Here is an 11562-nt window from a genome sequence, read left to right as displayed (position 1 = left end):
ACAGTGGTCTTCAGTTTTACTTAGGCACATAAAAATTGGCTCAAAATTGGGAGAAAGGGTGTAAAGTGAGAACCAGATATGCAGGTATTTAAATTTCTCATCTGCAAGAAAATAGCTGGTCTGTTTTTCTTTCAGGGTGGCTCAGGTTCTTCCCACAGTTCTTACTCCGGTAACCAGGTAAATATTCTGGTCCCTCTGCTTATACATGAGCAGTCTAAAGAATACTTTGAGAGAACATTCAACTACAAACCAGCAAATTTCTTTTTTTTTTTTTTTGCCTGCAGGGAGGGCCTGCCTACTATCCTGGTGGATCTTATGGACAGGTAGGTGTTCTTTCTTATTTGTAGCGATATCAGACTTCTTTTGTTTTCATTGCTATTCTGTCTTTGAAAGATGGAAAACACTTTCTTGGGAGAACCACATTAAACAGCTTTTTTTTTTTTTTTCTGTACAGGGAGGGTCTTCTTCTTATGATGGCAGCAGTGAATCCTATGGTCAGGTAAATACTCTTAGTTTCTCTTTGTATAAAGGTTGCTGTGGGCCAGTACCCTAGGTCAAATAAATATACAGCTGTATCTGTATTTTGGTTCTCACTATATTCTAATGGAAGCACTCTTTTCTTTGAGGAGTGAGTAAATTTGTATATACTTTAAACTAAGTAGCCTGAAGGTTTATAGGGGAGTAAAAGGTGGGGTGCCTCTAACCTTTAAGGCTTATTCTTCTCAATAATGCTAGCTTTGATTTACCTGCAAGATGGTCTCTTGAAAAGTGGAAGTAGAATTTAAGTTTAAAAGTATGTTAGATTAGTGTTTCACAGGGACACAWCTCTGATTTGCTTAACCATTCTGAGAACTAAGTAAATAATCCTATTTTCTAAATCTTCTCAGAAAGAGATCCCTACAGTAAGCATTAARAAGAATTAAGAAAATATTTTAAAAGTCTGTTTGCAATATGAAAATTATTTATGTTTCTTAACAGGGTGGATCTTCTGCATACAGTGGTTCTGACACTTATGGCCAGGTAAAYGTTATTTGTCTCCTACATCAAAAGCTTAAGCTTGCTGTGTTGCCTCTTAGGTGCACTGGGTTCTATGTTTCAGTTATTTTTAAGTGAYGGTGGCCATGGAAATGCCATTTTGACTTTTGTTTCTCTTTACTTTTATAACAACTCAAAATGTTTCCGTAATGTAGGGAATGCTGTTTTTAATTGTGCCCTATGACTATTCAATATCTGAAATAATTGATTGTTTATGCATTAGCTCATTCAAAAGGAAAATATTTTCTGCGTGAGTAAGATGTATAAAGTAAATGCACAAGTTGTTGAAAGTTTAAATAATGGGATTTTTGAATATAAAAAATGGTAATTTTGCAAATTAACTTCACCAAAAATTTTTCCTTATAAAAATGCATGTTTTCAAGGAGGGATTTTTTCCCAGTCTCTTCTGCTTAAGGTAAAGTTACATAGTTTTTATTTCTTGCACATTCCCTAGTTTAGGTAAAATTGGGGATTCTATGCAGTTAGTTAGTTCTGTTCTTCTATTTTATATTCTCCACAATTAAGAACATGTAACAGTCCTTTTTATATGAAAATAAAAGTTTTTTCATTATTTTATAGGATTCACTTCCCATGGGAGGCAGTGAAACCGAAGATAGTGTAAGTCTTTCTTCTCAACAATATCAATATGATAATTCACTACCTTTGAAAGTCTCTAGGTGCTTACATGGACCTTGCTTGTCTCATGTCATGTRATTGTGGTACATGTGATAAGTACTTCACAAATTAAAATAGCAGTTACAAGTTCTGACTTGTAACAATCAAACAATTTGAATTGGTTATTAGAAGCAGCAATTACAAATAAAATTTTTATTTCACAATTTCTATCAAAACTTAGTATTATTATGACTACTTCCCTCTTTCCATCCCCAATTTGCACTTCTCCATCTATATATTGCATAGGAGTGGTCTGTTTTCATAYAGTATGGTGATAACTGCCTGCTTTTCTGTTTAAGATGCCTTTTCTTCTGACTCAAGTCTATTTGCTGTTAATTCTGCTGAAGCTGTATATAAAGCTTAAAAATTTTAAAGTGTTTTCCAGGGTCCTAGTTAATAGGAAATCACTCCCCATAAATAATTATAAATTCAGTTGTGCATTTTAATCACAAGTATACTGTGTCAGGAGCTTCAATGCAGTTTCTGCATCCGAATCTTCTTATGGATATTAGAAAGTTAAAATACAGTACTACAGAGGGCCAAAAAAGCCCTCTGAAAGAAACTAAGATACAACAACAGATGTGTACCACATCTTGGTCTTAAAAAAATCAAGACAGCTTTATAAATGCTGATGTTTTCCCCTGAAACATTTTGGAGGAAATAAAACAGATTGAGATGAGATCTCATTCCTTTATTTCACTATATCAGGATTCAGCGTTCAACATAAAGAAATACCATTCTCCAGAAACAGACTGCTTATCCTACACCCTATATCTTCARCCTTCCCAACAAATAGTACTTTCCTTTGCTTTCCAACCTTGTTTAGAAAAAAAAACCTAGTAACATTTGCCATTGCAATAACTAGATTCTAATATTTTTCAGGATTCCTCCTCACCATCTGGTAGCCGCCAGAGTGAACGGGTAAGCCCTCCTTCCTTTTGTATTGCCAGGGTGCCAGTCCCAGTGTTTGGCAACTGCTAGTACCTAAATTACATCTTCTGTGGAAATTCTGAGGCAGCTTCCAGTGGGGGATAGAAAGTCCTCAAATGCAGAGGGAATGAGGATATGGCTAAAGAGTTAAAGTTCTGCCAAAAATCCCAACTGGTGTTGAGGTGTGCTCTTGAATCTCAAACTCATGTCACAAATGTGGTAGCACAATTTACATGTTCAGATTCTTATGCTTTTTTAATCATTGTATGACTGCAAAGGGCTTCCATACCATGATTTGTCCAGCACTTATYCAATGAGCAACCCTTTGCTTTGTTGTGCTGTATGACTTACTTATGAAGACTCCCATTTTCCTATCATTTTTACATGGCACACATATTTATTCTAATGACAATTAAGTTGTCATTACTGTTGTTATTCTTACTAATTATTTTTTTGGAGATAGAACTCTGTTAATTGTTGAATCCTAGAGAGTACCTTTCATMAAAAGAGCAATTATCAATAGTTATGAAAGGGCACATTCTGCTTTATACAGAAAGACAGCAGATTTTTTTTTCTTGAGCAATCCGTAGCAGAAAACTAAAGCATGTGGAGAACCAAGAAGGAGTGTTTAGCRTCCACTCTGATCTTTCCACGTTTTGGGTTTTGGTTTTTTCATGTAATTTCAATACATTTTTCCAGGATTTTTATTCCCCAGGAGGCAGCCAGTCAGGTGGACATGTAAGCATCTATTTTATTCATTATTTGCAGTTATCTTCCAAAATGGCTGTATTGTTTAAAAATTATCCYAGTAAGTAAATTACATCCAACAGTTTATTGCATAGAATTTCTCGTGACATCTGGCATCATGTCTTGTAAAATCAAATTGCAAACTGTTTGAATAAAATCAAAAATTTTGTGTGTACAACAGTCTTGTTCTCCAGAAGCCATTTTAAACAAAAATTAATTGGGTCTGCTTCTTGCAGGGGTCATCCTCTCAAAGTGGTAGCTACTCCGGTGGACAGGTAAATATTAAATCCTTGTACTTTTGACCTGAAGTATCTGCCATAAAGAAGGTTGAGGCTTCATACTGTGTTACAGCAGTTTTTAATCTGTGAACAAGATTGATTCATTCTTCCTATGTAGAAGTCCAAATCCAAGCAGAGTAGTCAAAATACAATTAATGTATTAACTGATGTTTTAATACCAGAAAAAAATGAAAGTAATACATACTTGGCATTAATTTATGTATTTTAAATATGAAGTAAGTAATTTTTATTTTTTTCAGGACTCATCCTCATCTGGAGGCAGCCAGTWTGGTGGGCAGGTAGGAAAATTTTCTTCATTGAATTTTCTTCATTGTTGCTATTGTGAGGGGTTTTTTGCCTCCAATGTACATATTTCAAAAAAATATTACCAGGTTGGTAATACCTAAGTTTTCAGAGTATTCTGTGGTTTATTTTATCCTCATAAACCTTTCTATAAATAAAATTGGGTTCTCAACCAGAAGATCTTTTCAAACATAATTAAAAGAGTAAAAGACAATACATTGTAATCAAATGCATGTGTCAATGAAAATTTTTTTAAATGAGAATATCATATTACAGGGTTCACCTTCTTCAGGAGTCAGCCAGTCTGGTGGACAGGTATGATTTTCTTACTCCACAGTCTTCAGCTGGGCTGGTGTCAGGCACTCAAATTTACTTATCTTTCCTTTACTAGAACTGTTTTCCTTCACCACTGTCCTTTTTGCCCAAAGCCTCAGCAACACATTATTTTCTTTTGCCATGTCATTTGGACATCCTGTAAGCCAGAGTAGTTAATAGTAATTGGATGGCACTTGTTTGTGAGCTTTTGTACCTGCTTTGGTGCTAAACACTTTTCTTTTACTAATCTCATGCAGAATCAAAGTGAAAAGCAAGACACCAAATGRTGAACTCCTGGCTGCATCTCAGTTAGTTTTATCAGAGTAGAAATCACTTGTTTTCTGTATCATCTGTAACATGAAACAGTGCTGCTTGTACTCCAGGTGCTCTGGCCTGTTTAGGAAAAAAAAATGCTTTCTGTAGTACTACTCAGAATTTTTTCTCACCGTTTTGATGAGCAATGTTTCTTAAGGTAAAAATTAGGTAGGAAAACTGGAAGGTAAAACCAGCATTTTGTTGGCCCATCAGAGCAAAAAGTGCAGTAATCATTGCATTGGATGAAACATGCTCATTTCTAGAAGTCGGGCAGTTAAGGATGTAGCTTAATGGTTTGCATGCCTGGGATGGTAGAAGTAATTTGAGTTGTAACTAGAATCCATTTCAGTCCTGTGCTCTTGATATCTTAAATACTTTCTGCATTCTTTACAGGGTGGATGTGATTGTTCTGGGGCAAGTTCTGTAAGTCTGACTTTTACATTATGCATTTTCTTTTACTAAACTATTTAAGTGGAAAACCATGTGAGATGCTATTTATTTCCAACTTACTTATTTAATTACACTCTTAACTTTATATTCATTGTTCCTTTGGTGACTTACATGTTTCTGATATGGTAGGCATTATTTCTCATWATGCCAAGATCATAAATTCAGTGTCACAGAATCATCAAATTATTTAGGTTGGAAAATGCCTCAAGTCCACCATTAACCCAGTACTGCCAAGGTCACCACCATGTCCCTAAGTGCCACATGGGCATGTCTTTTAAATACTTCCAGAGGTGGTGACTGAGCGCCTTCCCAGTGACCTGTTCAGTGCTTGATAATCCTTTCAGTGAAGAATTGTTTCCTAAAATCCAATCTAAGCCTGCCCTGGAAAAATCWGAGGCCATTTCCTCTTGTTCTATTGCTTGTTACTTGAAAGAAGGGACCAATATGATACTTCATGATTTATGGTCTTCTGGGCAAAAAAAGGGCTATTTTCTCTTTTGGCAMATGGATAAAAGTAAGTGAAGTGTAAGTGTAATTAATTTCAGGCTTGATATACTTCCTCTGAAATGCCATAGAACAGACAGTCTAAGGTTTAARTCATTTCTAGTTTATGATCAAAAACAAAGGCTAATTTTTCTTTTCYTKTTTTCCTTTATAGGGTGGATCTCCCACTTTAGTCAGAAGTGATTCCTCTGCAAATGTAAGCAATGTTCATCAGCTTTTAAGTGCGTCCTCTGTTYGCTCTATCAGTGTAATCGCTAGAGATGATAAAAAGAGTCAGTCCCCAGGAGAAGTCATACACCTGTGAAAATAACCTACTTGAGTCAAATTAAAAATACACACAGGGCATTCTTTTCAACTCTAACTGAAAAATACACACAGGACATTTATGCAGCACTCCCAGTTTCTGTTTCCATTTGAAATAGTTTTCATTCAAAGAAAAGTCTTACAATGGAAATGCTTTCACATAACTGATAGACACCAGTATAAATATTTACCTTGGGAATCAATTCCATTGGTTTCCTTGGAATTATGCACAAATATCCCCCAAGGACTTGGATTCATATCATTGTATTCCTCTTATATCATTAACTGCAAGAAAGGTTAGTATTCCTAAATCAATAATTTAATGTTGCTAGCCGTCTCACATAGATAAGAACATTCTTGCAAAAGAGATCTCTTTACAGCATTCTCAAGACCAGTTCTTCTTGTGTTGGAAAGTCATTACTGTAGGTACAGGAGCTCTGTATGTGCTGCACTAAAGGGAGAAAAGCACTGGAGTCTTTTCTGTATGTGGTACAGAACTCGTGGCACTCTTACCAGTACTATTTTCTTTCTGAAATGGYTCTAGAGGCAGCTATTTTGGTGTATGGGTACACAATAAATTTTAGTGTATAAACAAAGTAGGGAAGGCTAGATTTTACATTTTGAGTGGATTGTAAACCCAAGCAAAAAAGTTTWAATTGTGAACTTATGTACTGCTATCTTTCAAAAAGTTTTGCTTCAAAATACTTCTTTTAGAGCAAAATAACTGGTGGGTTTTGTGTTTGTTTTTTCCCCAGGACTCATCTTCTTCTGGAGGCAGCCAGTACAATAGCCAAGTAAGCACTCATTCCAAAAGGAGAGCCATTTTGCTACTTCTGAAAATGATGGTTGATTCATTCAYTCAATTAAATTCAGTTTTTATATGGGAATTGGGTAAAAGGAGGAAAAACTCAGTAAATTAAATTCATCATTGAGTTATTTATGTCCTAAAAATTATAACAATGGGTTTTTAATAAATACTGCCCTTGTTTTGTGAAACTTGCAAACTGAAGCTCACAAAAAAAAAAGGGGAAAGAATTTATCAAATTGCTTAATTTTTTATTCCTATTGGACTCAATTCCATTGTGAAAAAAAAAAAATCCAATCTCCCCCCTTTAAAGAGACCTCTTGTTGCAAGAGGTTTCARTAAATTTACTTAGTTTGGTTTTCAGAGTCCTGTTAGGTAACCAATATTTTACTGTTAGCTTTGGCCCAGCATGCAGCTTTCCAAATAAAAAAAGTGCCATCCTCCAGAAATGAGCAAAGAAAGAACTGGTAAGAATGTCACTATAACCTTCCCAACACTCATCTGGTATTYTTTACAGGATTCCTATTCCTCTGGAGCTAGCCAGTATGGAGGACATGTAAGCTCTTCTTTTTAGTATTTCATATTATGTATTTGTTTTATGAATATTTTACTMATGCTAAGGATCTCAATTTAATATATCAAGAAAATTGACAGTGGTCTATACCCTGTAGTAATATTGTRAATTCAAGGAAGAAAAAACCCAGAGATTTTTTTGGGATAATTATACACAAACACTCAAGTTAACAAAATTTGATGTCTTTGCCACATCTTTCCCTGAATTAGATAATCAGAAATAACTAATTACCATTTTTTTCCAGGGGTCATCTTATGGAGGCAGTCAGTATGGTGGACAAGTAAGTATTAATAGTCCCCATTTTTGTAGTTTATTTATTGTCTACCTGACTGTCTATCTTAGCTTTAATTTAATCTAAAATCTTTTCCATAAATCTTTCCATGTAGTGTTCTGGTGCTACTGTGATTAAACAAAACAAATTCAAATGAAGATCACTATCTAAGAATAAGAAACAATAGAATGTGAAGTATGTAGTTGACTGAAATTTGCAGGACTAGAGGTCATGTCTCTCTGAAAGAAATCAGTACTAATGAAACTAAGCAAAATTTTTAAATCCTCATGAAATTATTCWATGGATCTATAAAATAGGTGTAAAAAAGTTTCAGTTTCCATTTTTTGGTTTTTTTCAGGGTTCACCTTCATCAGGAGGCAGCCAATATGGTGGACAGGTAATATTCTTCCTGTGTAGTGCTTGCTACTTTATCAAAGACATTTGGTAGTTCTCTGTGTAAATGAACATTTTAAGGASATTGAGATTTGGTTTGGGTGTTTCTGTCCATTTTTTATCTAATTTGTTGSTAAGTATATAGTGGTTATAAATGTATGTGATACAAAGCCACAGRAGAGTTTTTAAGCTGGAATTTCTGATGCATTATGATAAATGCAGATGAACCTACCCACTTTTGCACAGTCTGGTTCAGTCCACTCAATTCTGCAGTGAAAAAAACTGGGTACTCCTTCATATGGAGCATGGTTTAAAGGAGTACTGTGACATGGATATAGAGATCATTTAATTCTTTCTTGTYCAGGGTTCACCTTCTTCTGGAGGCAGCCAGTATGGAGGACAGGTGAGAATCTCTTCYTATGTTTAAACTCTGTTTATCTGATCTAAAGATTATGATCTGCAGCAATACAAAAACTATGGAGATCTGCTGCTTCTGTTGCATTAAATGCAGTTCTGGCYTTGTTCTACCCTCCAACCTGCCCTGCTATGGTCAAGGTTTCTCAGGTCTAACTGTAAGGAGTGGCTGAAAGCAGATTCCTCCCTCCTCTATTGCATTTTCTTCAGCAAAATGCAGTATCAAAATTGGTGTCTGAGAAGCCCTATGTCTCAAAATAGGAAGAGGGGAGAAGGTGAGGAGTTGCTAAGGGTTTTTCCATGTCCTTGTGAAATGAAAGATGATGGATGATGGCTTTCTAGAGTTACCTAGAGGGATAGCCTCTGACATGGAGTGATGCATAAAGCAAKAGGCTGAGTATTTACCTTCCTGTAATTTTTCATTATGAGACAGAGGAAKAAAATAATCTTTCTGTAAAAAGCTCTTAAAGAAGCTTTTTGATTTGAGAAATAATTGGCACCTTTGCTTCAGGGTCCATCTTTCCCAGGTGGCAGTCATTATGGAGGACAGGTGAGAATTGTTTTTCTATTTATGTTTTTTTTTTTTTTCATTGTTCACCTTTTTTTTTTTGTGAAAATCAGAATATTTTGCAAAGGAGTGTCTTTTTTTTTTTTTTGTGAAAATCAGAATATTTTGCAAAGGAGTGTCTTGCAGCAAAACAGTGTTTAGAGTAGATTAATATAGGACTTCCTGCTCATAAAAGCAAAACATAGAAGGTTGCTGTGAGCACACAGTSCAGGCAGCAGCCCTACTCACACCTGCCTGAAGATGACTGATTCAAATTTCATTGCTCTGTTTAAACAGCAATAATCCACTGTAAAGGCCAGTGGATTTCAGTGCAGTTATAAATTAAATGTTTGTGTCCCTGTGGCATTTAAATCCATGGAAGACAAATAAAAGTGTGTTTTTCTGTGACAGATCAWAAGTTAAAGAATGTGCAACAGTTATAAATGCTTTCTCATTTCTTTAGGGTATGCCTTCTTCAGGAAGCAGCCAGTACAGTGGACAGGTAAAACTTCTATTTTCACAGTATTTGCAGCTTGGGTAGACAGTTCATCAGGAAAACAGACCCTTTTTTTTTTTTTTTTTTTTAAAAAAAAAAAAAAAAAAAAAAAAAGCAGCACTCTAAGAAAGAATAGCTTTAAACCTGACTGAATGAGGATTGCTAAGTATGGGTCTGTCTGGTATTTCTGATCACGATAAGAGGAAATGATACAGAGGCCTGTGACACTGCATGGGAATGCTTCTTTAAAGGATCACCGTTTAAGCCAGTTTTTTGTGTTATGTTTAAATGGAAGCAATTGAAAGATTGAGAACCACAGAGAACAAGTGAGAATGTTACTCAGTAAYACAGAAGTAATGAAGTTACTGATTTTTTCCAGGGCTTTTCTTCAGGAGTCAGACARTCTGGTGGACAGGTATGCTTTTCTTTCTCTGTACTGTTCAGTTTTGCTAGTGTCATATATTCACAAATTGCTTTGTGCAACTTTTCCTCACAAGAATTGTTTCCCTTCACACATGTCATCCAGATTGAATGTAGAAAGTGAGATACTGAATAGTGAACCCCTGGTCACCACTTAGTTTTGTTAGAATAGAAATTACCTAATAGACTTCCACTGGAAGTCATCTTTAGTGTCTTCTGTAACATCTGTAGCATGAAAGAGCACTGTGTGTATTTACAGAATCATAGAGTGTGCTGAGTTGGAAGAGATCCATCAGGATCATAGAGTCCAACTTCTGGCTCTATGCAGAACACCCCAAGAATGACACCAYGTGCCTGAGAGCATGGTCCAAATGCTTCTTGAATTCTGATAGGCTTGGTGCTGTGACCACTYACCTGAGAAAATTCTATGTGCTCTGGTCTCCTCAAGGGAAAAAAAATAAAATCTGTACTTCTATTCAGAATTTTTTACTCATCTGTTTGATGAGTAGGTTTTTACTGTAAATTTTAAATGAGAAATTAGAAGATTCTATTTTAAAAATTGTTCAGTAAGTGCACAGCTAGCTTAAAAAGGAAGTGGAGAGAGAAATGAGAGCTTGATGAGTCTATGAGCAGTGGTTCATAGTCCATTTTCCTGCAGTAGCAGAACATGAGTTTGATTTACTAATTCAGAGGCCTATTCCAATCATAGACCCAGGAAAGTAAGTTTGGTTGTGTTTTGTACAGGGTGGGTGTGTGTGCCCCGGTGGAGGTCCAGTAAGTATTCTTTGCCTTTATATATTTTTCATAGTATGTACGCATGCTGGAAAATCCCCAAGGAACTACATTTCTTAAAATAATTCTACTTGTGAAGTTCTATGTATGATGAAAGCTTTTTTTCACATCATGGTAAAATGAGYAATTTTGAACCAGTTAAAGACAAAAACATAAAGACTTGCARTCATAATATTGTATRTAAAACTAGCTAGTCAGTTTTTAAGAGAGGCCTGGGCCTTTTCTAAGAATCTGTTTCCCAAATATCTCATAGTATTCCTGTTGGGTTTTGAACTTTGCTCTTATGATAGTTATTAATAGTATGAGCAGAGCAGAGCAACACATTTAAAAAGTTAAAGCCATTTCCATTTTTTCTGACTAATTAGTATATTCCCTGATTCTTTGTAAATTCCTGAAAAAGAAAAAAACAAAAAACCCCAAATATCCAAAGTCCCTCCCCCCCCACTGTTTTGCTGCGATCAAGCTAATTTACCTCTGAACTAGGGTTCAGTTGCCTGTTTTCTCAGTATAGTCAAAATTCTCTGGATGACAACTTCTCTTTCTCAATCTATCTAATCAAGCAAAACCACACACCCACGTATACAACTCATGGCATACGTGCCAGTTCTGAGAATCAAAATTGCTRAAAAGAACAAACAAATTGGCACTTATGTAAATAGAAATTATATCATCATAATAATTATCACTTATATACACATTATATATACACACTTATATTATTTGCCATATAAATCCAGATGAATCAAAATAGTAGTAATCAGAGTAAATTACTTGATCATTGCAATAGGTCAATATGACCTCTTGGTTCCCCTCTATGGGACACTGAATTTAATACAGAGTAAACATTGCTGTTTCTGTTGAATACAGGGCTCTTTCTCAGGAACCAACTACCATGGTGGACAGGTAGGCAGTTTGTCTCTAACATTTACACTGATTAGTTCCTCAGGAATAATCATGGCTTAGTTGTCATATTTGCCCAGTAGCCATTAAATATT

The 11562-nt window shown here is 35.4% G+C and overlaps 1 protein-coding gene across 13 annotated transcripts in view; it reads left to right on the top strand.

The window, feature by feature from the left end:
* LOC130572565 (loricrin-like) overlaps nucleotides 1-11470 on the top strand; it is a 32608-nt gene extending 21138 nt beyond the window's left edge. For 11 of the 13 annotated variants that reach the window (XM_057364328.1, XM_057364325.1, XM_057364327.1 and 8 more), the window contains 21 exons: nucleotides 136-177; nucleotides 285-323; nucleotides 455-499; nucleotides 979-1020; nucleotides 1615-1653; nucleotides 2593-2631; nucleotides 3340-3378; nucleotides 3624-3662; nucleotides 3926-3964; nucleotides 4245-4283; nucleotides 4992-5021; nucleotides 5707-5748; nucleotides 6611-6649; nucleotides 7178-7216; nucleotides 7479-7514; nucleotides 7864-7902; nucleotides 8263-8301; nucleotides 8824-8862; nucleotides 9323-9361; nucleotides 9735-10549; nucleotides 11435-11470. In XM_057364328.1, coding sequence (XP_057220311.1) covers nucleotides 136-177; nucleotides 285-323; nucleotides 455-499; nucleotides 979-1020; nucleotides 1615-1653; nucleotides 2593-2631; nucleotides 3340-3378; nucleotides 3624-3662; nucleotides 3926-3964; nucleotides 4245-4283; nucleotides 4992-5021; nucleotides 5707-5748; nucleotides 6611-6649; nucleotides 7178-7216; nucleotides 7479-7514; nucleotides 7864-7902; nucleotides 8263-8301; nucleotides 8824-8862; nucleotides 9323-9361; nucleotides 9735-9899 — 909 coding nt within the window. In that variant the 3' untranslated portion in view covers nucleotides 9900-10549; nucleotides 11435-11470. The remainder of the gene's footprint in view (nucleotides 1-135; nucleotides 178-284; nucleotides 324-454; nucleotides 500-978; nucleotides 1021-1614; nucleotides 1654-2592; nucleotides 2632-3339; nucleotides 3379-3623; nucleotides 3663-3925; nucleotides 3965-4244; nucleotides 4284-4991; nucleotides 5022-5706; nucleotides 5749-6610; nucleotides 6650-7177; nucleotides 7217-7478; nucleotides 7515-7863; nucleotides 7903-8262; nucleotides 8302-8823; nucleotides 8863-9322; nucleotides 9362-9734; nucleotides 10550-11434) is intronic. The other 2 variants (XM_057364322.1, XM_057364323.1) reach the window with 2 other exon arrangements.
* Nucleotides 11471-11562: the final 92 nt, after the last annotated feature.

The sequence above is a fragment of the Malurus melanocephalus genome, unplaced genomic scaffold (genome assembly GCF_030028575.1).
Source record: "Malurus melanocephalus ecotype Western Australia unplaced genomic scaffold, MMel_1.1 scaffold_37, whole genome shotgun sequence".
NCBI classification, from domain to species: domain Eukaryota; kingdom Metazoa; phylum Chordata; class Aves; order Passeriformes; family Maluridae; genus Malurus; species Malurus melanocephalus.
Note: the sequence above shows the minus strand (reverse complement) of the source record. Positions and strands in the feature narration are given on the sequence as shown.